Source organism: Nematolebias whitei, chromosome 9 (assembly GCF_014905685.2).
Source record: "Nematolebias whitei isolate Nwh7 chromosome 9, NemWhi1, whole genome shotgun sequence".
In the NCBI taxonomy this organism is placed as follows: Eukaryota; Metazoa; Chordata; class Actinopteri; order Cyprinodontiformes; family Rivulidae; genus Nematolebias; species Nematolebias whitei.
Window position 1 is genome coordinate 22,686,298 of NC_056506.1, and position 27,917 is coordinate 22,714,214.

Consider the following 27,917-nt stretch of genomic DNA (forward strand, 5'->3'; position numbering starts at 1 on the left):
AATCGGCCGTTTGAAACTAAACGATTTTGATTCTAACCTTGTCCGTCTCGCCGCTAAACGTCTCATTTTCGGCTTTAATTGTTTTCCTTGTAGACTGAAAGTTGAAATTTTAGTGGTGAATATGGGAGTGCCGAAGTTTTACCGATGGATTTCAGAGCGCTATCCTTGTCTCAGTGAAGTGGTGAAGGAACATAAGGTAGGAAACCGTTCAGTTTCGTTTACTGTATTTCACCTAGCATTAGCATCATAGCTAGCTGTTGGCTAATAACGAGCAACAACGGACAGATATAAAAACCTCACTCCACGTAACTACTCAATGTTTGATAGTGAATAGAGACCTAGTATTTTACCAAATGCATCCTAGTTCATGAAATATTGAAACATAATACAGACACAAGGTCATTAGCAAAATTAATACACAAAACTAGCATGCTAAAATTGTATTTTTGTAATCGTTTTACTTATAAAATCATCGTGAATAATAAATATTTTTATAATAATATAATATATTTTATTATTTATAATAATAATAAATATGTTGTAATTTGGATCTTTGTTGGATAAGAACATTTCTACAAACAATAACCCTAAAACCAGCTGGCACGAAATTTTTAGACAAAACAGACAGTTGCCAGCTGGACAGTATAGATAATCACAAGTTACAATTTATCACGATTATGCGAAGTTCTACACATACTGCTCTTTTACTTTACTTTTTGACACTACTTTAGTGATCTGGTGTAGTATTGCAGTCCTTAAGCCATAGTTTCATCAGACGGATGTTTGGTGTCCCACTCTTTACATTACACAGTTTTGAGGGCAAAAACATCAAAAAGTCTTATATTAGCTTGGCAACTTTATATTGGACTTTGAACCCGAAGGCCAGCATTGCAATTTTCTCATCAAAATTATTGGTTAGTTTAGATAAGCACATTTAAATATTTTTGGTAACTTACCATACCATTTTATTTATAGAGCACTTTAAACAGCGACAAGGCCAACCAAAGTGCTGTACAGACAGAAACAAACGGGTAAAGCACACAGCAACACATAACATAACGTAAAATCAATATATAAAAACAAAATAATAGCAGATAATAACGGATTAACACAGTGTGATGCATTCAGGTTCAGCAACAGATCATACATTGTTGAAAGCCAGGGAATAGTAGTAGGTTTTTAAACTTAAGCAAATTACCACAGTAAGTATCTAGATATATGCTAAACAGTGAAAGTTAAGACCAGAAGAATACTTCAAGGTTCTCTATTGTCATTAGTATCACATGTGGTACATGAGGTGGAACGAAATTGTGTACACAGGGTCCCAGTTACACACATAAATATCAAAAATATAAAGTATAAAAAAAAGTAACCGTATTTAAGGATCTAAGATATACGCTAAAATAATAATGCAATATAATACAGTGTATTAAACAGCAGCCTGAACATTAATTCTTATTGTTCACAGAAGAGTGATGTAATATGTTCTTTCTTCCTTCAGATTCCAGAGTTTGACAATCTGTATCTGGACATGAATGGCATCATCCACCAGTGCTCTCACCCGAATGATGAAGATGTCCACTTTCGGATCTCAGAGGAAAAGATTTTTGCTGATATCTTTCATTACCTGGAGGTGCTCTTCAGGATCATCAAGCCACGCAAGGTCTTCTTCATGGCTGTAGACGGCGTGGCGCCAAGGGCTAAGATGAACCAGCAGCGAGGTCGAAGGTTCAGGTAAAGATGGGAAGAGATGAGAATAATGCCAATTTTCTGGTTGTAAATGTATATATTTTATAATTTGGAGGCAATACTTTTTTTATCATTTAACATTATTTTATGATATAATTAATTTTAAACTTGCATACCAAATGTTTACAAGACATACTTCCTTTTATACTGAGAGAAAATTTAATACATTTATTCAAGTTATCATACATTTTCTATATTTATTCACATGCTCATACCAAAATGCTGAATCAAACTACATACAATGCAATATATATATATTTTTTTAAATAATGTATCAACTATGTTTACAAGTGTTGTTTATTGATTTTTTTAATAAATAGTATATGCATTGCCTAAAAAATCAAAACAAGCTCTACATGGAGTGAAATTTTGAAAGGCAATATTTTCTTTTCTGGTTGCAAAGACCAGGCCACTGACCACCTCTGTTTTCTGTTTGTGTAGATCCGCCAAAGAAGCAGAGGATAAGATAAAGAAAGCCTTGGAGAAAGGAGAGGTGCTTCCTACAGAAGCTCGCTTTGACTCCAACTGTATCACACCTGGTAGGGTTATTTGAAAGCTCTACTCCGTATTCATTTTGTATACAAAAGTTTATGACCAATCTTTAAACGTGAGTGTTAGAGCTCTGTCTTTGACTTGAGAAAGAGTTCTCTTAATCGTATTCTTGTTGGTTCTTTGTTAATTTTGCCAGAATAAAAAAAAATAAACAACTTAAACAGACAAACCCCAACAGAACACTAACAATTAGGGCTGGGTACCTTTCTAAAAAAAAAAAACGGTATCGGTGTCGGTACCTTCACTTCGGTGCCGGTTCCTGGACGGTTCTTTTTTCGGTATCAATTTTGTAATTACTATTAATTCTAACAAGAATAAAAGCTGAAACCACGTAACACGTTACAGCCAATACCGAAACTTGACACCGAAAGAAGAATGACGTTTCAATACATACACCGACCGGTGCAGTTCGGTCGGTGCCATAAAAGAACCTCGGTTCGGTACTCAGCCCTAATAACAATTAACATGATTGTTTTTGTGGTGACTTGATTTATTAAGTTCACTTTAATTTTTAAAAGTTAGTAAATTTAGATGTTTTCCTGCCTGGATATATTTGCTGACAATCAGACATAAACAAGTTTGTCTTGAAAAGCATCTGCAGCTCTTTTTATCACACACCTTCTTCCAGGCACTGACTTCATGGCGAGACTACAGGAGCAGCTCAAGTACTTTGTTCACAGCAAGCTCTCCACAGACAAGTTGTGGCAGAATGTCAAAGTCTACTTGTCTGGTCACGAGGTGGGTTTCATCAGGAGCATTCACTTTTCATGACTATTTGGGAAGTGCAAGAGTCAGTGATGGCTTAAGGAAACTTCTTGCATTATTTTCATCTTTTCTTTTTTACCTAAAGACACCAGGCGAAGGAGAACACAAGATCATGGAGTTTATTCGTTCAGAAAACGCCAAACCTAATCATGATCCCAACACACGACACTGCCTGTATGGCCTGGATGCTGACCTGGTATGGTTTACTGTCAGTCTGTAAAGATGAGGATTTACATTATTACTTTAATCCTCTCTGAATGTATACTCTGTCTTATACTGTGCTGTAGATTATGTTGGGTCTAACGAGCCACGAGCCAAATTTCTCTCTGCTCAGAGAAGAAGTCCGATTTGTGAAGAAATCCCAAAAAAGGTTCTTTGTTCCTCTGTTATTTTTGTCATTGTATATTTATATATATTTTTATGTCATTCTCTGTATTTTATGGGTTTTCTGTAGTTTAAACTAAGCTTCTTCTCACACCCTGTCTATAGGATAACCGCTCCAGAGGAGACAACTTTTCACCTGCTTCACTTGTCTCTGATGAGAGAGTACATAGACTATGAGTTCTCAGAGCTAAAAGTGAGACATGCTGACACAAAAACATATTTATAAGTTACATTTACATGAACTACAATATTCTAGTTAACAGAAGACCTTACTATGAATAAAATATAATTTTCTCATTATTTCAGCTTGTAATAATTCATATTACAAGTTACCATATTTTCCGCCGTACACGTTACTCGGCCCTTTAAGTTCCATCAGTCCATGTTTGTCTAATAAAGTGAAAAAAAACATAAATATGTCGCTTTGCTGTGTATGTTTCATCTGTTATGCGTCACCGCTGACAACCCGGAAATGTGGGCCGGTGTTGTGCCAAAAATCGATTGGCTGCCAAATAGTGGCTGCGGGAGCATGCACATGAGGACTTTAGCAAGAATTTAACAAGATTAACACTTAAAAACAAATATTTGTTTGCTCGAAATTACAGTAAAGGTGTGTCTCAGTCTAACTTTTCCTTAATAAATGCACTTTGACGGTCAAATCAGCTGCATTTTAAAAGTCGATATGCGGAAACATGAACATGCAGAGGGCGACTCACTGTGCATTTCTTCGAAATTTAATAATATAACCACCTAAAAACTATTATTTGTTTGTTCGACTTTAGGGTAAATGTGTCTCAGTTGAATTTTTACTTAATAAATGCACTTAAATGGTCAAATTAGCTGCATTTCGCCTGGGCGGCGCAGCGAAATGGGGCTGATTTGACGGACAAAGGTGGCTTGGTATGGCAAGCCAATTGTCATTAATAGCCACTTACCTATTACTTGACACAACGGCATGCCATACTACTCAAGTGCCATCTAGCAGATGAAAATGGTAGTGTTCGATATTTTCAGTCAGAATGAATGAAAAGGGTTGTATCTCAGCCAAAAATTGGTTTATAAATACGGGGGAAAAAATCCACAAATACTTCGCTTCAGCGTATAAGTCACAGAGCATGCAAATTATGCAAAAAAACTGACTTATTGGGTGAAAAATACGGTAGTAGTAACAAGTGAATAAAGCTACATGATCTCTGCTTAATTATATAAACTTTTGAACACTCATACCCTGCCAGGCCCTCCACACCGTCATGTTGCCACACACACTTGTGGCTTCATAATACAAAGTTTAGGCTCCAGCAGAATCGGTACATATCAGAAAAGTTAGGAGAAGAAAGATGGCTCATGATTTAGGCAAGCAAAACACAGAGTAACATATACTTCATGTTATGGTATGGCTGTGATAAAAAACTAGATGGACACGCCCATCATGATATAAGGAGAGGAAGCACAGACTTTGGTCATTATTCAAACTACGAAATCTATATTATCATGTTTACGGCTGTTTTTCAGAGTCGCATGGGTTCGGATTATGATCTGGAGCGAATAATAGATGACTGGATTCTGATGGGCTTCCTTGTAGGAAATGATTTCATCCCTCACCTCCCTCACCTTCACATTAATCATGATGCTTTGCCTCTGCTGTACAAGACTTACATCAGTGTGCTGCCAAGCCTGGGAGGTGAGACTCACACACACATGTGCAAATGCACATTTTATGACACGTTTTGGTTCATGTGAAAATGTTAGAATGGTTCTCCACAACTGTGTTGCTGGTTTCCAGTTCTGTCTGTTCTAGTGCACCTGGTCGAGCTATTTGTTTACATCCGCCATTGTACCATAATATATTCTGTTTCTATAAGTTACAGAAAAGGATTGAAACTGAATCCTCTTTTCTAACGTAGGTTATCTGAATGAGAACGGCCACTTAAACCTCAGAAACTTTGAGAAATACATGGAGAAACTTTCTGAGGTGAGTCACAGAACTTCACCAATTTTAGTTGGAAAACTTTAGTATTGTGAGTGATGCTGAGTGTGATTTAATTTTAACATCAACTACATTACAGATCTTTTGTTCAGCTGCACTTCATACATTGACCCTTTATTAAAAACTTATCTTATACTCATTTTGAGAAATGTCTTCCTTTTTCCTGCTCTGTATCCTTCTAGTTTGACCGGGAACATTTCAGCGAGGTGTTTGTCGACTTGAAGTGGTTTGAGAGTAAAATAGGTAACAAATACCTGAACGAGTCAGCCGGTCTGGCTGCTGAAGAGGAGGCTGGCAGCAAAACAAGTCGGGTAGGAAAGCAGCGATAAAAATTAACTTTCTTTGATAGTTGTCTGATTTTCAAACTGTGTTTCATGTAATTATTGACAAATGTTTTTATGAATGAAGGACTCTGCCCTGACCTCAGTTGAAAAAGTGACAGGAGATGGAAAAGGAGCGCTGGGAGGTGATGAGGAAGAGGAGGATGATTTGTTTGAAACTGAGTTCAGACAGTACAAACGCACATACTACATGACTAAGATGGGTGTGGATGTGGTATCTGAGTAAGTGTGTAGAACCTAACACACCACAAAGGTATCACTCTGGATTCAAAACAAAATGCCACAGAGCAAAATGAACTGAAAAGTATGTGTCAGAGGCAGCTGTGGTTTATAAACACAGCTGATTGCATCGCTAATATCTCACATTAACTGCACAGTCAGTGAAAACATGATCTGCAAGATACTTCAGTGAGTTGATGAACACATCAGTTGTACATTAAAAGAAGCCATTCTGTGCATGTGTGGATCAGATTAGCAGCTCTGACTTTGTGCTACATTTAAAGAAAACGTGAATCTTGTAAATCATCACAAATGCTAAGCTCATTATTTTAATAAAAGGAAAGAGTACCTTAGAACTTCTAAAACTTCATCCCAGGTCCCCTTTCTAACCAACGCTAAGCTGTGTTTTTATTCCACCTGTCTGCAGTGAGTTTCTAGCTGAGCAGGCCCAGTGCTACGTGGAAGGTATCCAGTGGATTCTTCACTACTATTATCATGGAGTTCAGTCCTGGAGCTGGTGAGTATTTTTTACTTCTTTCCTGCATTCTCAGTGATGTGGGATTATTTTATGTTGTTTCTAAAAAGGTTCCTCCTGTATGAGGATTAAAACTGTCCAAATAAATAAGTGGCTTAATAAATGAATGTGCTTGGGGAAAATTAGGTTGAGGAATTTTGTAATACAAAAAAAGGATTGGTACAAAACTTAGTAAATGTAAAATTGACAAAGTACAATATGAGTGAAAATATTACACTTGAAAATATTATTGCAGCTACAAATTTTAATAGAATTATCAACAAATGGAACATTTCATGGAACAATGATGGTTTAAAAATGTTTTTTAAATTATTCCAGCATTTGTTGGCACACTGTTTAATTTTTTGAGGCAACTTTTCTTTTCTGAATTTATTCTTAATTCTAGCAAGTTTCAGCGCTTCGTACAAACCAACGTAACTTTAGCAACAACCAAATCAGAGCAAAGCAAATAATAATTGAGCAGACTGAGGCATTGAAACGTTTATGTTTTGATTCTGAGATATAGATATGTCTCTTTTAATGCGCTTTTTAATTTGATCCATCTTGAGTATTGTGTGTGCATCTCTTCAGGTACTACCCATTCCACTATGCTCCATTTCTGTCTGACATCAGAAATGTGTCAGGATTAGAGCTGACCTTTGACCTTGGGAAGCCCTTTATGCCTTTCCAGCAGCTGTTGGCGGTCCTGCCGTCTGCCAGCCAGTCACTGCTGCCTGATTGCTACAGGGTAACAACTCGAGCATGCAAAGAATATGGATAGTTCAGTGTGTGATTGTGCACATGTAGTACAGAAATGGTGTCAATCAAACATGCAGATGTACTCATTTAGCATGTCCAACTTGTTACTTTTCTAAAATACAGAGGTAAAGATAATATTGATGGTAATTTATTACTTTTGATGTCTCAGGACTTGATGACCAGCACAAATTCTTCCATTATTGAGTACTATCCTGTCGATTTCAAAACTGATCTCAACGGCAAGCAGCAGGAGTGGGAAGCTGTGGTGCTCATTCCTTTTATAGACGAGGTACACACACTTGCGTACAACTGTTAGCAGACTAATGTTACACATTATGAACTCTTATGCGTGTGTGTTGTGTGTGTTAAACAGAGGTGCCTGCTAGCAGCCATGGAGCCCTTCAATCATAAGCTGACAAAGGAAGAGAAGGCCAGGAATCAGCATTCGGAGTGTGCCTTGTACTTGTATGACCCAGACATAGACTTCACATACACCTCCTCCCTGCCTCAGCTGTTTCCCAACATCTTCCACTGCCATGTCAGGTAGACACACACACACTGAGCTCTAGATTTATGTTTATCTCTGAGATATGTGTTTGGAAAGATTTTTCTGTTAGCCTTTAACTTAACAAAGATTATTGGTTGGTACAGGAAAGCAAACATCCCCATGGATGCTTGGAAAGTTCACTCGGACCACGTCAGCAAACGTGCTGACCGCTCAGCCCTCTACTTCTGTGGCTTCCCCACTTTACATCATATCAGACACAAGGTATGCTGGGTGCCTGTTTTCTGCCAAAGTGTAAATGTACTGATACGAACCATTTTTTTGTTTCAATTTTATGCTTTTCATATTCAATATAATTATCAAAAGATGATAATTTTCTTAACCAAATTTTAGAATAATGTGTGTGAATGTATTGATTTATTGTTACATTTGTTAAGCTATGTTTTCCTCTCTTTTTGACATTTGTTCTTGTTTTGCTGCTTCATTCACTGCACAGTTTTATAAGAAGAAAAATGGGGTGCTCATCTTCCAGCAGAGTAGTAGAGGAGAGAACATGATACTGGAAATTCTTCCCAGTCAGGAAGGAGAAACTGTGAGTATTTGCTGTGTACTTATCTTAAAAATCCTAAATACAAGTCATGCTGTAGTAATTCAGCTATTACTTCTTTTGAAAATACAAACCGGATTCCAAAAAAGTTGGGACACTAAACAAATTGTGAATAAAAACTGAATGCAATGATGTGGAGATGGCAAATGTCAATATTTTATTCGTAATATAACATAGATGACAGATCAAAAGTTTAATCCGAGTAAATGTAACATTTTAAAGGAAAAATATGTTGATCCAAAATTTCACAGTGTCAACAAATCCCAAAAAAGTTGGGACAAGTAGCAATAAGTAGCTGGAAAAAAGAAATTGAGCATATAACGAACAGCTGGAAGACCAATTAACACTAATTAGGTCAATTGACAACATGATTAGGTATAAAAAGAGCTTCTCAGAGTTTCAGTGTCTCTCAGAAGCCAAGATGGTAAGAGGATCACCAATTCCACCATTGTTGTGCAGAAAGATAGTGCAGCAATACCAGAATGATGTTACCCAGCGTAAAATAGCAAAGACTTTTAAGTTATCATCATCAACCGTGCATAACATCATCAAAAGTTTCAGAGAATCTGGAACAATCGCTGTGCGTAAGGGTCAAGGCCATAAAACTCTACTGGATGCTCGTGATCTCCGGACCCTTAAACGTCACTGCACCTCAAACAGGAATGCCACTGTCAAGGAAGTAACAGAATGGGCTCAGTTATACTTCCAGAAAGCATTGTCAGTGAACACAATCCACCGTGCCATCCGTCGTTGCCAGCTGAAACTCTACAGTGCAAAGAGGAAGGCATTTCTAAGCAAGCTCCACAAGCTCGGACGTTTGCACTGGGCCAGGGGTCATTTAAAATGGAGTGTGGCAAAATGGAAGACTGTTCTGTGGTCAGATGAGTCACAATTTGAAGTTCTTTATGGAACACTGGGACGCCATGTTATCCGGACCAGAGAGGACAAGGATAGCCCAAGTTGTTATCAACGCTTCGTTCAGAAGCCTGCATCACTGATGGTATGGGGTTGCATTAGCACTTGTGGCATGGGCAGCTTGCATGTCTGGAAAGGCACCATTAATGCAGAGAACTATGTTCAGGTTCTAGAACAACATATGCTCCCATCTAGACGTCATCTCTTTCAGGGAAGACCCTGCATTTTTCAACACGATAATGCCAGACCACATTCTGCAGCAATCACAACATCATGGCTACGTAGGAGAAGGATCCGGGTACTGAAATGGCCAGCCTGCAGTCCAGATCTTTCACCTATAGAGAACATTTGGCGCATCATAAAGAGGAAGGTGCCACAAAGAAGGCCCAAGACGATAGAACAGTTAGAGGCCTGTATTAGACATGAATGGGAGAGCATTCCTATTTCTAAACTTGAGAAACTGGTCTCCTCTGTCCCGAGACGTCTGTTGAGTCAGAGTCAGAGTTTCTTTATTGTCATTCGCACCTCATGTGGTACATGTGGTGGAGCGAAATTATGTACACAGGGTCCCAGTTACATCCAACAATAAAATGTATAAGAAAAACAGTAATAACATCCAAGATATGAACTAAGAAAAACATCAACTAAATATACACTAAGCACTCATAACATAAAACATTGAACATCACCACAAACATGAACATGAGTCTGTGAGCAGATGTGCACGCATGAACACATCAACATTGAAACAGATCAGCAGCAACATGAAACAGATCAGCAGCAACATGATATGGTTTTTCACAGTGATTATTCTAGTTAGATATTCATGAGTCTAACAGCCTCAGGGTAGAAGCTGTTCCTCAGTCTAGTGGTTCTACACTTAATGCTCCTTAACCTCCTTCCTGAGGGGAGTGGGGCAAAAAGTGTGTGTGCTGGGTGGGTGGGGTCCTTCATGATGCAGGTGGCCCTCTTCCTGCATCTGGAGGTGTAGATGTCTGTGATGGTGGGGAGACTGATTCCAACAGATTTCTGTGCAGCCTTCACCACTCTCTGCAAAGCTTTCCTTTCTGCAGCTGTGCAGCCTCCATGCCACACATTGATGCTCGAGCACAGGATGCTCTCCACTGCACACCTGTAGAAGGAGGTGAGGACTGAGCTTCCCAGACCAGCTCGCCTCAGCCGTCTGAGGAAGTAGAGTCTCTGATGAGCTTTCTTGATCAGGCTGGTGGTGTTGTTGCTCCAGCTGAGGTTGTCATTCATGTGTACACCCAAGTACTTGTAGCTGGAGACCACTTCCACCGCAGATCCTCTTATGTTCAGGGGGGTGTAGGTGTTTTTGTTCCTTCTGAAGTCCACAATCATCTCCTTTGTCTTCTTCACATTGATGTGAAGGTTATTCTCTCTGCACCAGCTCTCCAGGTGTTCCACCTCCTGCCTGTAGCTGGACTCATCATTGTTTGTGATGCATCCCACCACCGCTGTATCATCTGCAAACTTTACAATGTGACAGCCTGGATGGGTAGCTGCACAATCATATGTGAGCAGAGTAAACAGGAGGGGGCTCAACACACATCCCTGAGGAGAGCCAGTGCTGAGGGTTATGGTGGAGGAGGAGAGGTTGTGGATCCTCACTGACTGTGGTCTGTTTGTTAAAAAGTCTAGTACCCAGTTGCAGATGGAGGGGCTTAGTCCTAGTGTGGATAGTTTGTCCATCAGGGTTTGGGGGATCATGGTGTTGAAGGCGGATGTGAAGTCCACAAAGAGCATACGGACGTAAGAGTTTTTCTGCTCCAGGTGGTTGAGTGCAGTGTGGACCACAGAGGAGATTGCATCCTCTGTTGATCGGTTCTCACGGTATGCGTACTGATGAGGGTCCTCGTTGATGTTGATGGTTGTTTTGATGTGAGTCATGACCAGTTTTTCGAAGCATTTAGCGACTATCGGGGTGAGGGCCACTGGCCGATAGTCATTCAGACCAGTCACTGTAGAGCTTTTTGGGACTGGGATGATGGTGGCAGTCTTCAGGCAGGTGGGAACTGTCTCCAGGGTAAGTGAGGTGTTAAAGATGTCTGCCAGCACCTCACAGAGCTGATCAGCACATTCCTTCAACACTTTTCCGGGGATGTTGTCTGGACCAGTTGCTTTGTGCGGATTAATCCTCCTGAAGGTACTCCTTACTTCTGCTGAGGTCACGCTGAGATGCTCTTCATCCGGTGGTGAGGTGAGTCTGGTGCTGGGTGGTCTGTTCGGGTCTTCAAAGCGTGCGTAGAACTTGTTGAGGGCATCAGGCAGAGATGGGTCTTTGGGACATTGTTCACTCCTTCCTTTATAATCTGTTATGCACTTAATGCCCCTCCACATGCTCCGAGGGTCTTGTGAGATGAATTGACCCTCGATCCTCTTTGCATATGTGGCCTTGGCCCTCTTAATACCAGCAACCAGCTCTTTTCTTGTCCTACTCAGCTCCTCTGAGTTTCCAGACCTGAAGGCAGTGTTCCTGGCTTCCAGCAGGGTACGCACCTCTGCATTCAGCCAAGGTTTTCTGTTTGGGTAGCTTTTAACATTTCTGTTAGTGGAGACTGTGTCAGTACATGTACTAATGTAACCCAGTACTGAGGATGTGTATTGGTCAAGATCAAGCGAACCTCCATTTTCAGCAGCTTCTCTGAAAACCTGCCAGTCTGTTCGATCAAAACAATCTCTCAGTATGGGTCCACTGTCCTGGCTCCAACATTTAACTTTCTTTTGTACCGGTCTGGAGCGTCTCAGCGGGGGCATGTAAGCAGGAGCCAGGAAGATTGAGATGTGGTCTGACAGTCCTAGGTGGGGGCGGGGTTCGGCTTTGTATGCATCTTTTACGTTCGTGTAAACACGGTCCAGCGTGCGGTCTCCACGTGTCGGAATCGTCACATGCTGATTAAAGCTTGGGAGACAGTCCTTTAGATTCACGTGGTTAAAGTCTCCGGCTACAACGTAAAGAGCCTCGGGGTGTTTGTTCTGCAGCGAGCTGATGATATCATGAAGCTCCTGCAGTGATTCATTAGCATTAGCGTCCGGAGGAATGTAAACAACTGTGATAAAAGTCACTGTGAACTCTCGGGGTAGATAATGTGGTCGACATTTCACTGTTATTTGCTCCAAAGCCTTCGAGCATGAGCTATTTACAACAGTACAGTTCGTGGACCAACTTTTACTCACGTAAATGCACACTCCGCCCCCCCGTGATTTCCCCGTTAGCTCGCTGCAGCGGTCCGCTCGAAAAAAAAGTCTGTCATCCAGCTGGAAGACTGAGTCCGGCGTTTCACTTGTAATCCACGTTTCTGTGAGGCAAAGCACTGCACACTTCTTCATCTCTTCTGAGGCGCCCGCTCTCAGACGAAGTAAATCCACCTTGTTGTCCAACGAGCGGACATTCGACAGAAAGAGAGACGGCATGGGGAGTTTACCGGCTTTAGCGTTAGCTCGTAGCCTCACCATAACCCCCGCCCGGCATCCTCTCCTCTTAAGCCGGGAGCAGCGCTTCCTCTTCTGCCCGCTGGAACGCCTCTGCTGCAGCTTCCAGGTAGATGACTTTAAGATCTGCATTCTGCCGAGCGTAGCTTTGAGTTTGTTGCTGATTTCTGCTATATTTCGTGGCAAATCCGCTCCTATTCTCATCAGTTCGGTTCGGCTATAGTTCACACGCATAAATCGCGCAGAGTCAGGCACAGAGTCAATATCAAAACTTCTAAAAACTGGGATGGTACCGGGAGCCTGTGAAGCTGCAACTGCTCTGAGCGCGGCCATCTTGGATCTTTTTTTGAGTGTTGTAAGAAGAAGGGGGGATGCCACACAGTGGTAAAAATGGACTTGTCCAAACTTTTTTGGGGATTTGTTGACGCCATGAAATTTGGAAACAACAGATTTTTCCTTTAAAATGATACATTCTCTCAGTTTAAACTTTTGATCTGTGATTTGTGTTCTATTCTGAATAAAATATTAGATGTTGGCACCTCCACATCATTGTATTCAGTTTTTATTCACAATTTGTTTAGTGTCCCAACTTTTTTGGAATCCGGTTTGTACTATAAAGCTCCAAACACACAAACCATCAGATCATTTTAGCTGACAGGAAGAGGGACTGTAGATAGAATCAGCTGTCATTTGTTTGCACATAATGTATAGTAACTGAAACGGTCCTGCAGCACTGGGCAACGAAAAACAACAAAAATTGGTCATTTGGATTTTTTAAATTAAACAAAGCCCATATAACATTCTCTGAGCTGCATTTAATTAAATAAAAAAATAATAATCATGCATCTGAAATACAAACATTTATATTTGAAAGCTCTAAATGTCAGAGATTTGCACTTTGTCTTTGTTTTATTTGTTAGTCTCTCCTTAGCTGAGAGAAATGTTGTCATTCTTTGGTGTTGTCATTTCATCTTTAACTTTGTCTGAATCTGTTCTCCCTGTGTTTTCATCCTTTCTCCAGATCTGTGATGATGTTGCTGCACAAGTGTTGGGGAAGTCTGTGTTTGTCAACTGGCCCCATCTAGAGGAAGCTCGCATTGTTGCTGTTTCAGATGGAGAAACCAAGTAAGAAATATGAGACACGTGACCAGAATCATATATTACATAGGAAGATAATAGAAATTAGAAACATGTAGAATTGCTATGTGTTGATCATCAATCATTCCAGATGTGGTTTTTAAAGTTTCACACACCAAATGTTCAGTCGTTGTTTGTGTTGTTTGTATAAATCAAGATTTATTATACCAACCCAGACTTTGTAATCCTTCTTTTAGATTTACTTTAGACGAACCTCCAGGAGTCCAGCGAGTGTACGACAGGCCGTCCACTCCTACTCCCACTAAAGTCTCCTTTTTGACTGACAAGGAGCAAAAAGACTGGGTGAAGGATGTCCAGGGGATCACTGAACAGTAAGATGCACTAAACAAACATACTATTAATTAAAATATTTCCATAAATCGTTATGGTTTGGAGACAGTGACATTGACAAAAAGACAAGAGAGAACTGGAAATGACAGAAATGAAGATGTTGAGGTTCTCGTTTGGAGTGACATGGATGGATAAGATTAGGAATGAGATCATCAGAGGTACAGCACAGGTTGAACAACTGGGAGAGAGGCCAGACAGAGATGGTTTGGACATGTCCAGAGGAGGGACAGTGGGTATATTGGTAGAAGGATGTTAGAAATGCAGCTGCCAGGAAAAAAGAAGTGGATGATGTTGTTTATGAAACTCAATTTAATGTCTGATATTTGCAAACGGTTTAGATTTGTTTAAGCATTTCTTTTGTTAATTTTCTCAGTTTCTTGAAGAGAAAAGGCATCGTAGTGAATGAGACCGACGTGCTTCTGTACGGCCAAATGCTGACAGGACGAAAGTACATCCCTAAAGCAAATGGGGCGGTGGAACTGGAGAAACAGTGGGCCAAACAGGTTCTCCCATTTGCATACCAGACTGTGGTGAAGGTACTTGTTTGCAATTACATTTAAAGAGTACGCAAAATCAGGTCCTGACGGCAATACAGCTTCCCTCATCATAATTAAAACACGAGCGTTTCCTCCGATTCTTTCAGGACATCAAGGCCTTTTACTCATCTCTGACCAGCTTTAGGAGCCTCGACGAGCTCTTCCCTCCAGCAACCACAGTCTTCATGGTGGGAACACCTTACTATGGCTCTATGGGAGAGGTACGTCATCAGTTCTCAAGAGATCTGCTTTCTGATCTGCTGCTTTGTTTCTCAAAACGTTGACTCTCACATGAGAGCTGCTGTGGACGCACGGTTAGGCTTTTATAAAATTCTCTTTACGTTTAGCATGTTTTAGCTTAAGAAGTCTATGTGTATATGTTAAACTGAAAAGAGTTGTGTTAATGCTAATTTGGTTGTATTGTACAAATTAATAACCACTTATAATGATTCTTTTGTAACAGGTTCAAGATTCTCAAGATGTCATTAAAGACGGCCGGGTCAGAGTGGTGTTCAGTGTGCCTCATGAGCCACAGCTGGATCACCTAATCCTCAATCAAGATGTAAGACACTCCTGTAAAGATATTTAGTAGACGTGTTTCATCTTGAGAGCCGCCATCCATCCTCTCTGTTCTGCTGGATTTTACAGAAATACTCTGTCAGGTACTGTCCCAGCTACAACCTGGCTTCTCATCTCGGCATCAGCAGCTATCTCGTCTCTCGCTTCTCGGGCAGCATCTTTATCGGCAGAGGGTCCAAAAGGAAGTATGTCTGATGCTGATTTTTTTTCTCCTAAAAATGTATAATATATACTCTTTTCTAATCTAAGTTTTGTTCTTCTACACATTCTCAAGTCCCTGTGGAGAGCAAAGGACTAACATTGGTCTGAACCTGAAGTTCAACAAGAAGAATGAGGAGGTTCCCGGGTACACCAAGAGAACTGAAAAAGAGTGGCTGTACTCTGCTGCTGTTGAAGAGCTGCTCGATGAATACCTGCACAGGTAAAAATCATGTTTTGTTCATGTCTAAATGTGTGGAAAACTAAAAGAACACAAATGATGCCACTGTTTGTTGTTTCTGTAGATTTCCTGAAGTATTTAACTCCGTGTCCAGAAACTCTCATGATGATGTTTTTTATGAGGATGACATCTGGCCCAGAGAGGATCAGAACGGGTAAGACCAACAAAACTGTTTGACCAGACACCCCCCCCCCCCCCCCCAAAAAAAAAAAAGATCCTTGATCTGTCTTTTTTTCCTGAGCCCTCCACTTCATCCACAGAAACCAGAATCTAATTGAAGTTCATGGAGAGATACTTTATTCCTTGAGCTTATCCTGGCTGGGATGTTTTGGTATAAAAATCACCTGGATTATGCAGGATACAGCTTGATGTGCAAAAGTTTTCTGGTTTTCTTTCTGTGTGAAGTTCACATTTTCTCCTCGTGTGCGTGGGTTTTCACTGTGCGCTTTGGTTTCCTCCCACAGTCCAACAACATGCAGCCTTCAGGCCTCCCTTGCAAAAGAGATCTGTGATCTCAGTGGGATTTGCCTGGTTAAATAAATAAGTGCACACCGACATGCCATATGGTGCCATGTAATGGAAAAGCACCAATAAACCTGAGTGGAAATGTAGAGCTGAAATGGATACATGCACATCAGTTCTTGAACACTCACCTGAATTTAATTCCCTCTTCTAAAGAGACGCACTTAACAATGAAATGTGCAATTTATGAGCCAGTCTAAACAAAAATGGCATTTCTAACTAGTTGTCTGTTTAAAGTCAGTCCTGAGTTCTAGATCAAACCTCTTGTTATCTGTCCACCCCACAGAGCAGAGAAGGTGGCTGAAATCACCTCATGGTTGAAAAGTCACCCAGTCAGCTACTCCAGCAGGGTGTCATGTGACCTCCAGGTGCTAGATGGTGTCCTCGTGGAGAAGATCGAGGAAGCGGTGGATCGGTCCAAGGTGACAGAATCATTTCCAGCCTCAAATGGTTGCACATTTCCTCCAACGTGATACCATCTGTCTCACTCTGCCCTCAGGTGAAGAAGAGCTCCAAGAAAGTCCGTGTGACGGTGAAGCCTCATCTCCTCTTCAGGGTCTGTACATGTAAACCAGCAGCAACTAAATGTGTGGTGTGTCCACTGATTGTCACAGTGAGATTCAGATGAATTATAGTTTTACTGAGTAATGTAATGATCGTGTTGTGCTATGAAGCAGGATTAGAGGTTTAGTCAGTTCACTTCAGGTTCAGTTTAGATATTTTTCAATGTCATGAAGCTGGTTCACCTTTTCTTGTCTTAACTGCAGCGGCTTCTTCTGAAAATCTAATCTGCTCTGAAGCAGGATACATTTCTGGATTATACATGTCAACACACCACTTCTTCATCAGTCACTATCCTTAAAATAAGAAAATCGCTGATGTGTCTTTTTTTCTCTCCCTGAGTTCCACCGTTTTAGAAACAGCTTTATGAGAGATCTCTGCAGAACCGACCACTAAACATTGCAAAAAACAAGATTATCACTCTAAAGTTTATTCCTAGTAAATCTTTTTAAGAGGACTATTTTCTTTTAAATAAACACTTTAAACAATAAAACGTTTTCTGCTAATCACAAAACATTAGAGCATCTGAGGAAAGAGTACAGTTATTCACTTTTCTGTCTGTCTGTACAGTTGATTTAAAATAGGGATGCACGATATTGGATTTTTTGGCCGATATCCGATACCAATATTTTTAAATATACTTTCCTTTGTCAGAACATTTCCCTCTTATTTAGGCTTATTTACTACAAAAATTGTGCAACAGCTGTAAGAGCGGGTGATATATATTCAGTAACAGCCATATGATATGCATAACACTAACTTGTATTAAATGAAAAGTGTTAAATGTTATGTATTAGCGTTAGTCACCTCTGATGCTGTCTCACTTGTGGAGGTTTGTTGCAGGTTCCTAGCTGCAGTGTGGGATCCTCTGCACTCCTGTGCATGAAGGACCAACTTTTTAAGTTCAAAGTTTTTGTCTATCCATTGTGCCGTAAAACTAATCATGCTAACGGGGCTAACACGACGTCCAAATGTCTGTGGTAAAACTCACCCAAGTGCTATCGGCTGTTAGCTTCTCAATGACGTCAGAAATGACGGCTTGTAACTCGGGTAACGTTATGGCGGAAAAATATCTTTGCCTTAGGACGATGTAGCGAGGCTCAACGTAGTCCAAAAATCTTCGCAATCCAACATCCTCAATGAAAATAAAAACCTTCCACACCGCCGCCATTTTGACTTCTTCCTCTCCACCGTGAGATCAGGTAGGCGTGTGTGACGTCGTCACGTTGTGCAGCCGCTGCATCCTTGTCACTGGGTTGTCATACAAAAACAGCGCCTTTAATATCTGTGAGCTATTTTGATGATGTCCGATATTTAACTTTAACGCTAATATCAACCGATACCATGCCGATAATATCGTGCATCCCTAATTTAAAACCTGGTGAAAATCATGGGGTAACATTTTTTAATGCATCATTTGAAAACTGTTTGACAGAAAAATAACCAAGCAGACTGTAGACTGAAAGGTTTGTTTCTTCCTTATTTACTGCAGAGTTTCTTTTAAACTGTACAAGACAAAATATTAAAACTTTTTAGCCTTAAAAGGGGGCATGACTAAATTAAAAGTGTTCATAGTGCTATGGTTTGATCAGCTTGAGCTCAGGATGTGGCAGTGAAACTGTTAGGCTTATTAATTATTACATTTTTGGCTTAAAGTTGGTTTTATTTTCTTCCCTTTGCTTTGTCTTTTTTTGTTTGTTTTGTTTTTAGAACCGAGCCAGGTTTGCTTTTGTCCTAATCTGAATTTAAAGACACCCAAAGACACCAATGTTTAAGTACTTTTCAAATTAGACACCTTGCTTTTGTAACTCCAACATAGTTTTAAATTTGCTGTCCAGTCGTTTTTTTCCAGGAAACAGCCATTTGTGAAGGAAAACTGAGAGAGACTTGATGGTCACTGAAGAATGTGTAGGATTAAAGTGTGCGTTTGTTTGCAGCCTCTGGAGCAGCAGCAGGGGGTGGTTGCAGACCCCGACGCACAGTATCGTCTGTTTGACAGAGTCGTCAACATCAGGGAGAGTTTCACGGTCCCGCTGGGACTCAGGGGGACAATCATTGGCATAAAAGGAGGTGAGAACTGTTACGTTTATGTGATTTCTTTAATATGTTAAAAAAAAAATTAAAGCTAGATGTAAGTGTAACGTTTAACAGAAGTATTTAATTTAATGTCTGTGTTATCAGCGGAGCGGGAAGCAGAAGTTTTGTATGAAGTGCTGTTTGACGAGGAGTTTGTTGGCGGTCTTAACATCAGGTAATTGTCTCTGCACTTATCCTGATGCTGGAGCATCACCATTACATCGTTTTAATCACCTATTTCAGTAAATATTTTCTACCAGCTGGATTCTGAATGTCCTGCAGATGACCAAGGATCTGAAATAGGGTTTCAATATGCTGGTTGCCAACATTATTTATCATTTTAAACCAATTATAAGCAGAAAGAATAAGCCATGATCTCATGCTGCCTCATGGTTGGTCTTAGTAACGTTATGAGCAGATCTTTGCTTCGCACCATCAAAGAGTCTTTGGTTTTGTATCACTAGTATTTTTCAGGCCTCAAGCAGGGTTTTTAGCAAACAGGATGAAGAAGAGCGTTTCTAATTCAAACCCTGACTAAACTAGCTCGTTTGTTTAAACTGTGGTTTCCATGGCTCTGCTGTCACATGATTGTGAGACAAGTAAAACTGTCTCGTGTTAAAACATCTGCACATGTGGCCTGTGTGTCTTTTCAGGTGTGCATCCTTTCGTGGTTACCGCGTCCCGCCCTGTGCTCTGATCAACCTTTCCCACGGAGCTCGAATCGATCCCACATTCCACAAACTCACCGCCGTCGTCAAACCCCAACCTGCCACCGGCAGCAGCTTTAACGCTCGTCAGCTGACAGGCCTCAACCACTCGCCACGCTCACCATTTATACCCATGCAGGTAAGATGGGAAAACGCAGATGGCATAAGTTTTCATCGTACACCTTCTTTTGTCACTGCTCCTCCTCATTTTTTATTTGTAGCACAACAACAAGCATGCTATGGTGAAGGCTCAGGGCACCAGGAACTCTCCGTCTAAAGGTCCCAACCAGAAACAACAGACGAAGGTAAATTCATGATTACTACTCGAGCATTGTGCAGTGCAAGTGAAACAGTTGTGATGTTTTCTGTTTCATTAAGGCTAAGGATGAGTACAGTGATGTGTGGCAGTCGCTACAGAAGGCAGGCGCTCCCAACAAACCTCCTCCTCACTGGAACAGTAATGTGAGTTTTAGACAATAGCAGGCTTGGGTGACATAGATCCTCATTTTTAAAGTTATTGTGAGCTGTAGCCAAATTATAAACAGCAAAAATAAAATAAAATTCATTAGCTTTTTATTTTTAAATTTTAGGAAGGACATTTCCAACAGGGGAAGACACAAGTTAACAAAGAAGTGAGTACACAAGTTTTTCAGGAATTGTATGCATTTTTTTAGCAACAGTTTCTCACTTGAACCAAAAAAAAAAAAATCACTTTGTCTTAAAGGTTCAGCAACAGAGTGACACTTTTACGTGTGATGCATTTATTAAAATTCTTATTAACAGATAAGATAAATAAGATAACTGACTATAAATGAAAATCTATTATTCACAGAAAACAAATGCTACAGTAATTCTTCTCACATATCAAGTCAGTTTTCTAATGCATACAGTATTTTTTTTTATCCGCTTACAAGTAAAAGCCTGCTTTTAAATTGTAAAAAAAACAAAACTTTTCTAATCAATAATTTTTCAAGACTTTTTAAGGGAAAATTACATTTTAAGAAAATTAAACTAGATTAAAAAGGTTTAAAATAATGTGGTTGAATAAAAAAAAAGTTTAAATGAAATAACAAACAGGAAGAAGGATGAACGATGTGTATGAAGGTAAAAATGTTTAATATTGAGTAAATTTAAACTTTTAAATTGAGAGTTAACAAAGTAAATTAAATAAATAAAGACCTTGTGGGGTCAGCACAGTGAGAGACAGACACACATCTGAGCCGTGCGCTGTTTGTACCGACAGTTTTCGAGTGGCGGGGTGCGTTCAGCGTGAGGGTTCAGCATGAAGAAAGAGGCTGCCTTTAGCTTTTTAGCTAGTGCACCTGCATTGCGAGCCGCTAGTTTAGCGTTACGTCAGTGCAGACAAGTGGTTTGGGGTGGGGGGTTCTGTTGACGGGGCGGGGCGCCCGTTTGTATAATGGTAGGGGAAACACTGCCTTGTGGTGAGAACTTTCCATTTCAGAAAGTATTATGTGATTCAGTCATGACATGTACAATTAAAAAAAATAATAATAATGAAAATGGGAAAAAAATATAAAATTTTAAATTTCTATCCAATTTAGTTTGAATATAAATGCACATTTTGTTTTCATTGCTTGCATTTGTCTTTATTTTAGTGTGTTACACTGTATTATAGCACAGTATTAAAAAGTAATTCAAGCATCAAGCAGTTAGACATGTTGCCATTTTAATGACGGTACCTGCTAGTTTGATATTAGTGAATTTAAGAAGTGTGGGACTATTTTTGCACAGTTTAAAGGTTTCTGCTAGATGTGTTGTTAGGATGTGTGTAGGGTCATGCATGTGCTTTGTCACATGATGAGTCATGCTGGTTGGCATTTTTGCAGCCTCTTACAGTTGGTGTCATCAGCATTGTAAAGAAAAAGGAAGATGCCAACTTCTTTCTCCCTCATGTGACAATGCACATGTATGACATATTTAAATATTACATAACTTTGTGTATATATATATATATATATATATATATATATAAACAAAGTTTTTCATGCAGAATTTTGTATTTAAAACAATGTGCTATTTTCCTACTTCACTGCCTTTGTATTTTTCTTTGTCAGGGTACATCTGATTTTGAAGACCTTATTGCAAGTCTAACGATCTCCAAGGAAAGCCAGCAAACCGTACCACCACCCGCACCCTCAAAGGAACCCAACAGCCAGACAGATGGTCCATTGTCTCCACAGTCCTTTGCCATGGTGAGCATCGAAGAGACAGATTGGCTAAACTGAAAGGCTTCTTTTCTTCGGATCTTTATTTATAATACACCTGTCAAGGGTGCATATTATGGTATAATCTCTGTCTGTCTGTCTGTAATCTTTCTCTTGTCTGCCCAGGTCTTTGCTTGTCCTTGCTCATTGCTATAGATTGCTGTAAAATAGTTTGTCGACGGGTGTGTAATGTGCTGTATGAGAAGTGAGATAAATTGTACCAGAACTACCTGATAGAAAACCATCCTGAGGTTGTATGATGTGTGTATTTTGTGTGTTGCAGAAGGGAACTATGGTGCTGAAGGAGATGCTTAAGATTGACGGTGCTGGAAAAGAGTCCGAGTCAACAAACACGGCCCCTTTTACTGGCCAGCAGCAGAACAGAAGACGATCATCCAAGAAACTTGGTACTCAGATCACAATATTTACAAACCATCCATGTTTTTTAATGTTGTGTAGCTTCTCATCACACATTTTCTTTTTCTTTTTCAGCTGCCCAAATGAACGAGCCTCACAGTGAAGCCGTTCAATCAGCCTGTCCAGCACCGGCTGCCTCTGCCACCTCTGCTCTGACCAGTAAAGTGTCGGAGTTGGCCCGTGTCTGTGTAGGGCTGGGTATGACACCTCCTGACTTCAGCTTTGTGTGCAACAGGCAGGTAAGACCATTTTCAGTCATCTCCCTCCAATCGCTCGCTCTGTTCATAAACTACAACATAATATCAATTTGCACCAACTTGTGTCCCCTCAGGGTCTGGTGGTGTGTCAGGTGAAGCTGTCCAATGGATTAATGGTCCATGGTCCCCAGTGCCCGTCAGAAAGTGATGCCAAGGAGCGAGCTGCTTTCTTTGCACTGCAAAGACTGGTACACGCAGGATGTTTTATTTACAAATACTCTCATTCTTAAATTCATAAATATATTAATATTTTCCTATAAATTAAGTTAAATTTTGGTCTTTATTACTTAATTGTCATAAAATATTTACAATCGCTTTTAGCAAGAGGTTGAACATCTAATTTATTTAAATTTAAAGTTGGTTTAAATAATTTTGGTACTTGCAGAACTTGCATTTCTCAAGATCAAACTAAGAAAGAGCTGAGAGATAAAAGGTGTTACTGATGCATCCTACTTTTGTGCTCTTTCATTTGTAGACCTCATTAGGGTCAGGATTCCCCATTCCACCTCCCCTCTACGCAGGAATGGCTCAGATACAACCCCCACCTTTAGGAGCCATGACGCCCATCTTCAACCAACAAGGTCAGTGTGGTGCTCCTACAGACGGAGGCTCTAAAATAAGAGCAGTGAACGTTTTAACCTGAGCAGCTGTTTCCATGTCCAGAGACGAAACAAGCCGATACTTGGGAACATGAAAGAATAACTGCAGCGGCCTTGTTGCGTTTTGTTTCTCATGTTCAAACTCTGTGGTTACGATCCTTCTGATGGTACAGCCTGATATGCTTCTAATTTGTGACAGTTTTTTAAATTATATTAGATCACTTAAAGTGGGCTGCTGTAGCTTGATGGTCAGTGCCGTGGTCTTGTAATCCTGAGGTTGTGGGTTTGAGCCCAGGTTGTGTCAGGAAGGGCATCCGGCAAAAAACAAATGACCAAATCTTTCAATTGAGTTTGCCCGCTGTGGTGACCCCTGAAGAAGTGAGCAGCAGAAAGAAACTTAGTCCCTCGATTATCGCGGGAGTTACGTTCCAAACACCCCCGCGATGGGTGAAAAACTGCAAGTAGGAACGCTTTATTTATTTTAGTATTTATTTATATTTTAAGGCTTTATAAACCGTTCCCACACTCTTGCAATGTTCTAAAATCTTAAACCTGCATATCCATCCATTATCTTTACCCGCTTCTTCTTTTTTGGATTGTGGGGGTCACTGGTGCTCATGTCCAGCAATCACTGTTTGAGAGGTGGGGTACACCCTGGACAGGTCTCCAGTCCATCACAGAGACACATAGAGACATGCGAGACAAACAACCATTCACTCTCACTCACACCTAGAGACAATTTACAGTTACCAATCAGCCTAACATGCATGTTTTTGGTCTGTGGGAGGTGTAATTTTAACAAAATACGTATATACAGTATTGCAAAATTTTATATGGGTACTCACCAGCTTTGCAGACCAGCAGCTCGGTTCTGGTTCTGTAGACCTACCCTGCAGCGTGAAGCCCACCGCTCCATCCATGTTGATGTAGTGATGCAGGGACAGCTTTGCTGTAGCTTCACTACTAATTAATTATTCTTAAAGCTAGTTCAAGCACAAAGAATATTAATTATTTAAATACAACGGATTCTTTCTTTTTCGAGTTAAATTAATGCCATGTGACCGAGACAACTGTGAATGGATGTTTAATCAGTGACATGAGACGCCATTTTATCTTTGACCCATCAGAATAAATGTAGTCATTTATTTAACAGAATCAAAATTTAACATCAAGACATGTACACATTGATTTGCTGATCTGTTTCTGATTAATAAAAACTTGGCACGCTTTACTAACAGGACAACAGAACATTTCTGAAGGCATCTAGATTACTGGCGAATAAAAGTTTAAGGAAAGGAATAGAGAAGTTTAAAGATGGATGAAGGAAGATGTGTGTTTGTTGACCAGAATTAGCACTCTTCTTTCAACACCAGCTCAAACCCCCGGTCCGCTTAGTGCGCAACACTCGTGACGTCTCTTTACCTTTGCAGTGGATGGACAGCTCCAGTGTAGAGGTCCCTTTGCACGCTACCTTTACAGCGTCTCCGGTCAGGGTGGCTGGTCATCGTCAGAAGTCGTGTGGTTTTTACTCCGTTCAACAGAACAAGCTTCCTTCAAAGTTGTAAGGCGTTACGCCCGGGTGAGTTCACAGTGAGGCGCTGTGACTCCAGCTGGGATGGACGGACCCTTGTCTCACGGTCAAATCCATCAGCTATGGATTAAATCTGAAAGTTCCTTAGGAACTCTCAGGAAGACTCCATAGTCCCAAGAAAGACTCAGGAAAACTGAGTAAGACTCCAGGAAGACTGAAGAAGACTGAGTCCAAAGTTCCACTCAGAAGTGGAAGACTTCGGTGAAAGACTCTAGGAAGACTGAAGAGTTCCAGGAAGTGTTGACTTTTTAAAGAGTCTTCACTTCCGGTCAATTGGTACTTCCTGATTGGTTGAAACAACCAGCAGGGGGGTGGTTCTAGTGATGTCAGAGGGTTATTAGGAGTCAAAAAGACAGCAGGAATGTTTAGGAACGTTTAGTACAGACAGAAATGTTTTGAAGAAGTGAGAAACTTTGCAGGTGCTAGCTTCTTATTTACTGTCTGCTAGGTTTAAAAACAAGACACTTCGTTCTAATAACTTGCTTTCTGACTTTTGACCGACATCACTACTCCTCATTCAGACAGAAGATCAAAATGCACAATTACTTTGTAAATAGACATTTAAAATGATTTCTAAGTCTAATGAGGTTTAAAAATCATTAATACTGTTTCACAGTTGATTTAAATGAGTGGTTTACTTCAACATTAGAAATGATATGAACTAAACACACTTTGATTATCAAGATATTGTAAAATAGTTAATGATAATATAAAAAGGAAGAGTGTTCTTTCAATTGATTAATTCAGGATACAATTAAATAGTCTCTTGATGAGATCATTTGTATTTCTGGATTCAAATCAATGAAATAACAGTTCCTGTCCCATGAAGGTCTTCAGAGACAGGTTGAGGTCGGAGGCCTAGTTCACTACATTGATGTGCACGTGGATAATTGAGCTCCAGGAGGTTTCAGGATTATTTGTGACTTTCCTGTCACTTCTGTGAGCTTAATAGATCGATCGTTACTTCTGACTTTGTGTTGCAAAACTTTCCCTCCTTTTCAGCAGAAAGCAGCAACCAGAAGCACTGTTGGCTTCTGGGTAGTGTAGTTCTTTTGACCTGCCTTACAGTGTAGGCTTATTGAAAGAAAACTACAAAATGGCGGCACCTGTCCGAAGTATTTTTTTGTTAACTTTTCATCCTGTACCGTCCCACTCGTGAGTAATATTAAAGTTGTCAATCGTGTGTCGTGTACAATCTTACGTTGAAAAACTGTGAAAAAGCGAGTACGCAAAAGTCGAACCGCGAAATCTTTGCGGGTGCAGCGTGTGAAAACAAAAATGCAGTTTCCTCTTAGTTTTCTCTGTAGTTGTGTCACACAATGAGCAGCGCTGAGACGAAAATGAAAACACAGTTTGAATGATCTATTAGCAGTTTCATTTGAGTTCAAACATGCAGCTTTGACTTTGAAATGGAAAAGCGTTTCTGCTAATTCATTTTAATTTTCAAATTTGACATTTCAAAATGAATTTTGGTAACGTTTTACAGCGATAAATTTTGAAGATTAACTGTTAAACGTTATTTTATTTATCATTTTAATTGATTTACAAATTGAGCAGTCTTGGAGAAGAAAATGAAAATGCAATTTGGATTATTTATTTTTAATTTTATTTATGAGTCAAAACATGCAGCTTTATTTTGAAAATGAAAAGCATTTCTATTGATCCATTTTAATTTGAAAATTGAGACACATTAGATTATTTAAAGGAAACAAATGCACACTAAGCTCTCGTAGCTTGTAGTTTTTGCTTTAGTCCTAAAATCATAAACATTAAAAATGCTATCGATGTACTTGTATTTTTGTGTTCTTTTAATATACCTATTTTATGCACTTTTCCCTCCCCAGGTGGTATGTTGTTCCCCCCCCAGCGTTACGGTCCTCCACCTATTTGGGGAATGACTCTGCCTCCCCACCACCCCTCGAACCAGCCGTTCTACGGAGCAGCAGGAACCTTCCCAGGCGCTGCTCGCCCTCAGCCTGCAGCGAATCTGCCTGGTGGCTCACACAACCAGTTCGTCCCATTACAGGTGACCTGAACGCTGATTTGGCCTTTGAACCATTTTAATTTGAAATTTAATGCAGCGTCTCCTCTGACATTTCAGGTGACTAAGAAGCGTGTATCAGCCAACAAAAAGCACCAAGAAACTCGAGAGTTTTACAGCGCAGCCGGAACTGTTGCCAAGATCCAGTCCCAGAAGACCCAGGGCCAGAACTCGGGTCCATTCCAAGCTCAGAGTGAACCACAGAGCAACAGCTTCAATCAGCAGGAGCCCAACAACGGTCCTTCATCGTCCAGTCCCAGTCTAGCAGACGGCACTTCCGCAGCAGCAGCTCACACACCGCCTCGACAAGGCGTGCCCGCAGCAGGCCACGCCCCTGGCTCCGCCTCTAAGAGGAAGCACCGGAAGTTGGCTGTTAACTTTGAGGCAGCTAAAGTGTCACAGTGAGCCGGGCGGTGCCTGTGTATAAGTGTGTGTGAGTGTGTGTCGTGTTTTTCTTGGCTGCTGTTTTTTTAGCCTGACTCAGACTCTGATAAAAATCTCGTCAGTGTTTCTGAGAAGGAAGCAGTTACAGTCGAGTCAACAGAACGGGACTGTCCTTTTTTTAACCAAACACAAAAGTAACTTCTCCTACCATCTCAGTTTAATTCAGAGCGACGCCACTCTCACATCATCCACCATCCCTGACTGAAGAAGTGCTGCGCTCCCTCTGAGAGGCTTTAGGAAGCTACGGTGTGTTTGTGTCCACAGGCTGCAGTGCATTCTGGGATGCTTGTTTTTCATTCATTCTCAGGTTGCTACTGAGGTCTGATTCCTAAATCCTTCAAATCTAAACCCCAGTAAAGTCCAGCTCAGATTTACAAGATGCATTTTATATGTTTTGCCTGGATGTTATTTTAATCAATTTAGTTAAATAACTTTTTGAGTCAGCGCTGAAGTTCTTGAACACGAAAGTGCAGACAAGTATACTCGTATATATCTAGAAATGTGTAAAACATGAAACAAAACAAAGCCCTAATCTATTTTAATATTAAATCTGCGTGGTCATTTCTTGTTTGATTAATTTGTTGTTTTTAGTGAATAAAAATACCCAGAAAAGACTAAAAATTTGCAAAAAATTTTTAACGTTTCCAGTCTAGAAATTTATCGTCTTAATATTAAAAGATGAAGA

General features: G+C 40.3%; 1 protein-coding gene across 1 annotated transcript; it reads left to right on the plus strand.

The window, feature by feature from the left end:
- Window positions 1-27,633, plus strand: xrn1 (5'-3' exoribonuclease 1). The gene is made up of 40 exons (XM_037681557.1): window positions 1-196; window positions 1,502-1,734; window positions 2,191-2,288; window positions 2,930-3,039; window positions 3,152-3,262; window positions 3,354-3,436; window positions 3,556-3,643; window positions 4,963-5,131; window positions 5,355-5,422; window positions 5,620-5,748; window positions 5,846-6,000; window positions 6,425-6,514; window positions 7,103-7,259; window positions 7,440-7,559; window positions 7,644-7,813; window positions 7,922-8,039; window positions 8,272-8,367; window positions 13,772-13,875; window positions 14,085-14,219; window positions 14,612-14,774; window positions 14,882-14,995; window positions 15,238-15,336; window positions 15,423-15,538; window positions 15,628-15,774; window positions 15,857-15,946; window positions 16,601-16,736; window positions 16,814-16,870; window positions 18,813-18,945; window positions 19,057-19,126; window positions 19,605-19,797; window positions 19,880-19,963; window positions 20,037-20,120; window positions 20,249-20,290; window positions 21,734-21,871; window positions 22,167-22,290; window positions 22,376-22,539; window positions 22,632-22,745; window positions 23,033-23,138; window positions 26,592-26,773; window positions 26,849-27,633. The coding sequence occupies exons 1-40, from the start codon at window positions 122-124 to the stop codon at window positions 27,191-27,193; spliced, it is 5,010 nt and encodes a 1,669-aa protein (XP_037537485.1). The 5' UTR covers window positions 1-121; the 3' UTR covers window positions 27,194-27,633.
- The last annotated feature ends 284 nt before the right edge of the window (window positions 27,634-27,917 follow it).

Bases quoted from the DNA above. Each gene is read 5' to 3' on its own strand.
- xrn1 (XM_037681557.1), top strand. From the start codon at position 122: ATGGGAGTGCCGAAGTTTTACCGATGGATTTCAGAGCGCTATCCTTGT. The intron at 19,127-19,604 runs GTAATTGTCTCT...GTGTCTTTTCAG, and splicing joins GTTGGCGGTCTTAACATCAG to GTGTGCATCCTTTCGTGGTT. The intron at 23,139-26,591 runs GTCAGTGTGGTG...TTCCCTCCCCAG, and splicing joins GCCCATCTTCAACCAACAAG to GTGGTATGTTGTTCCCCCCC.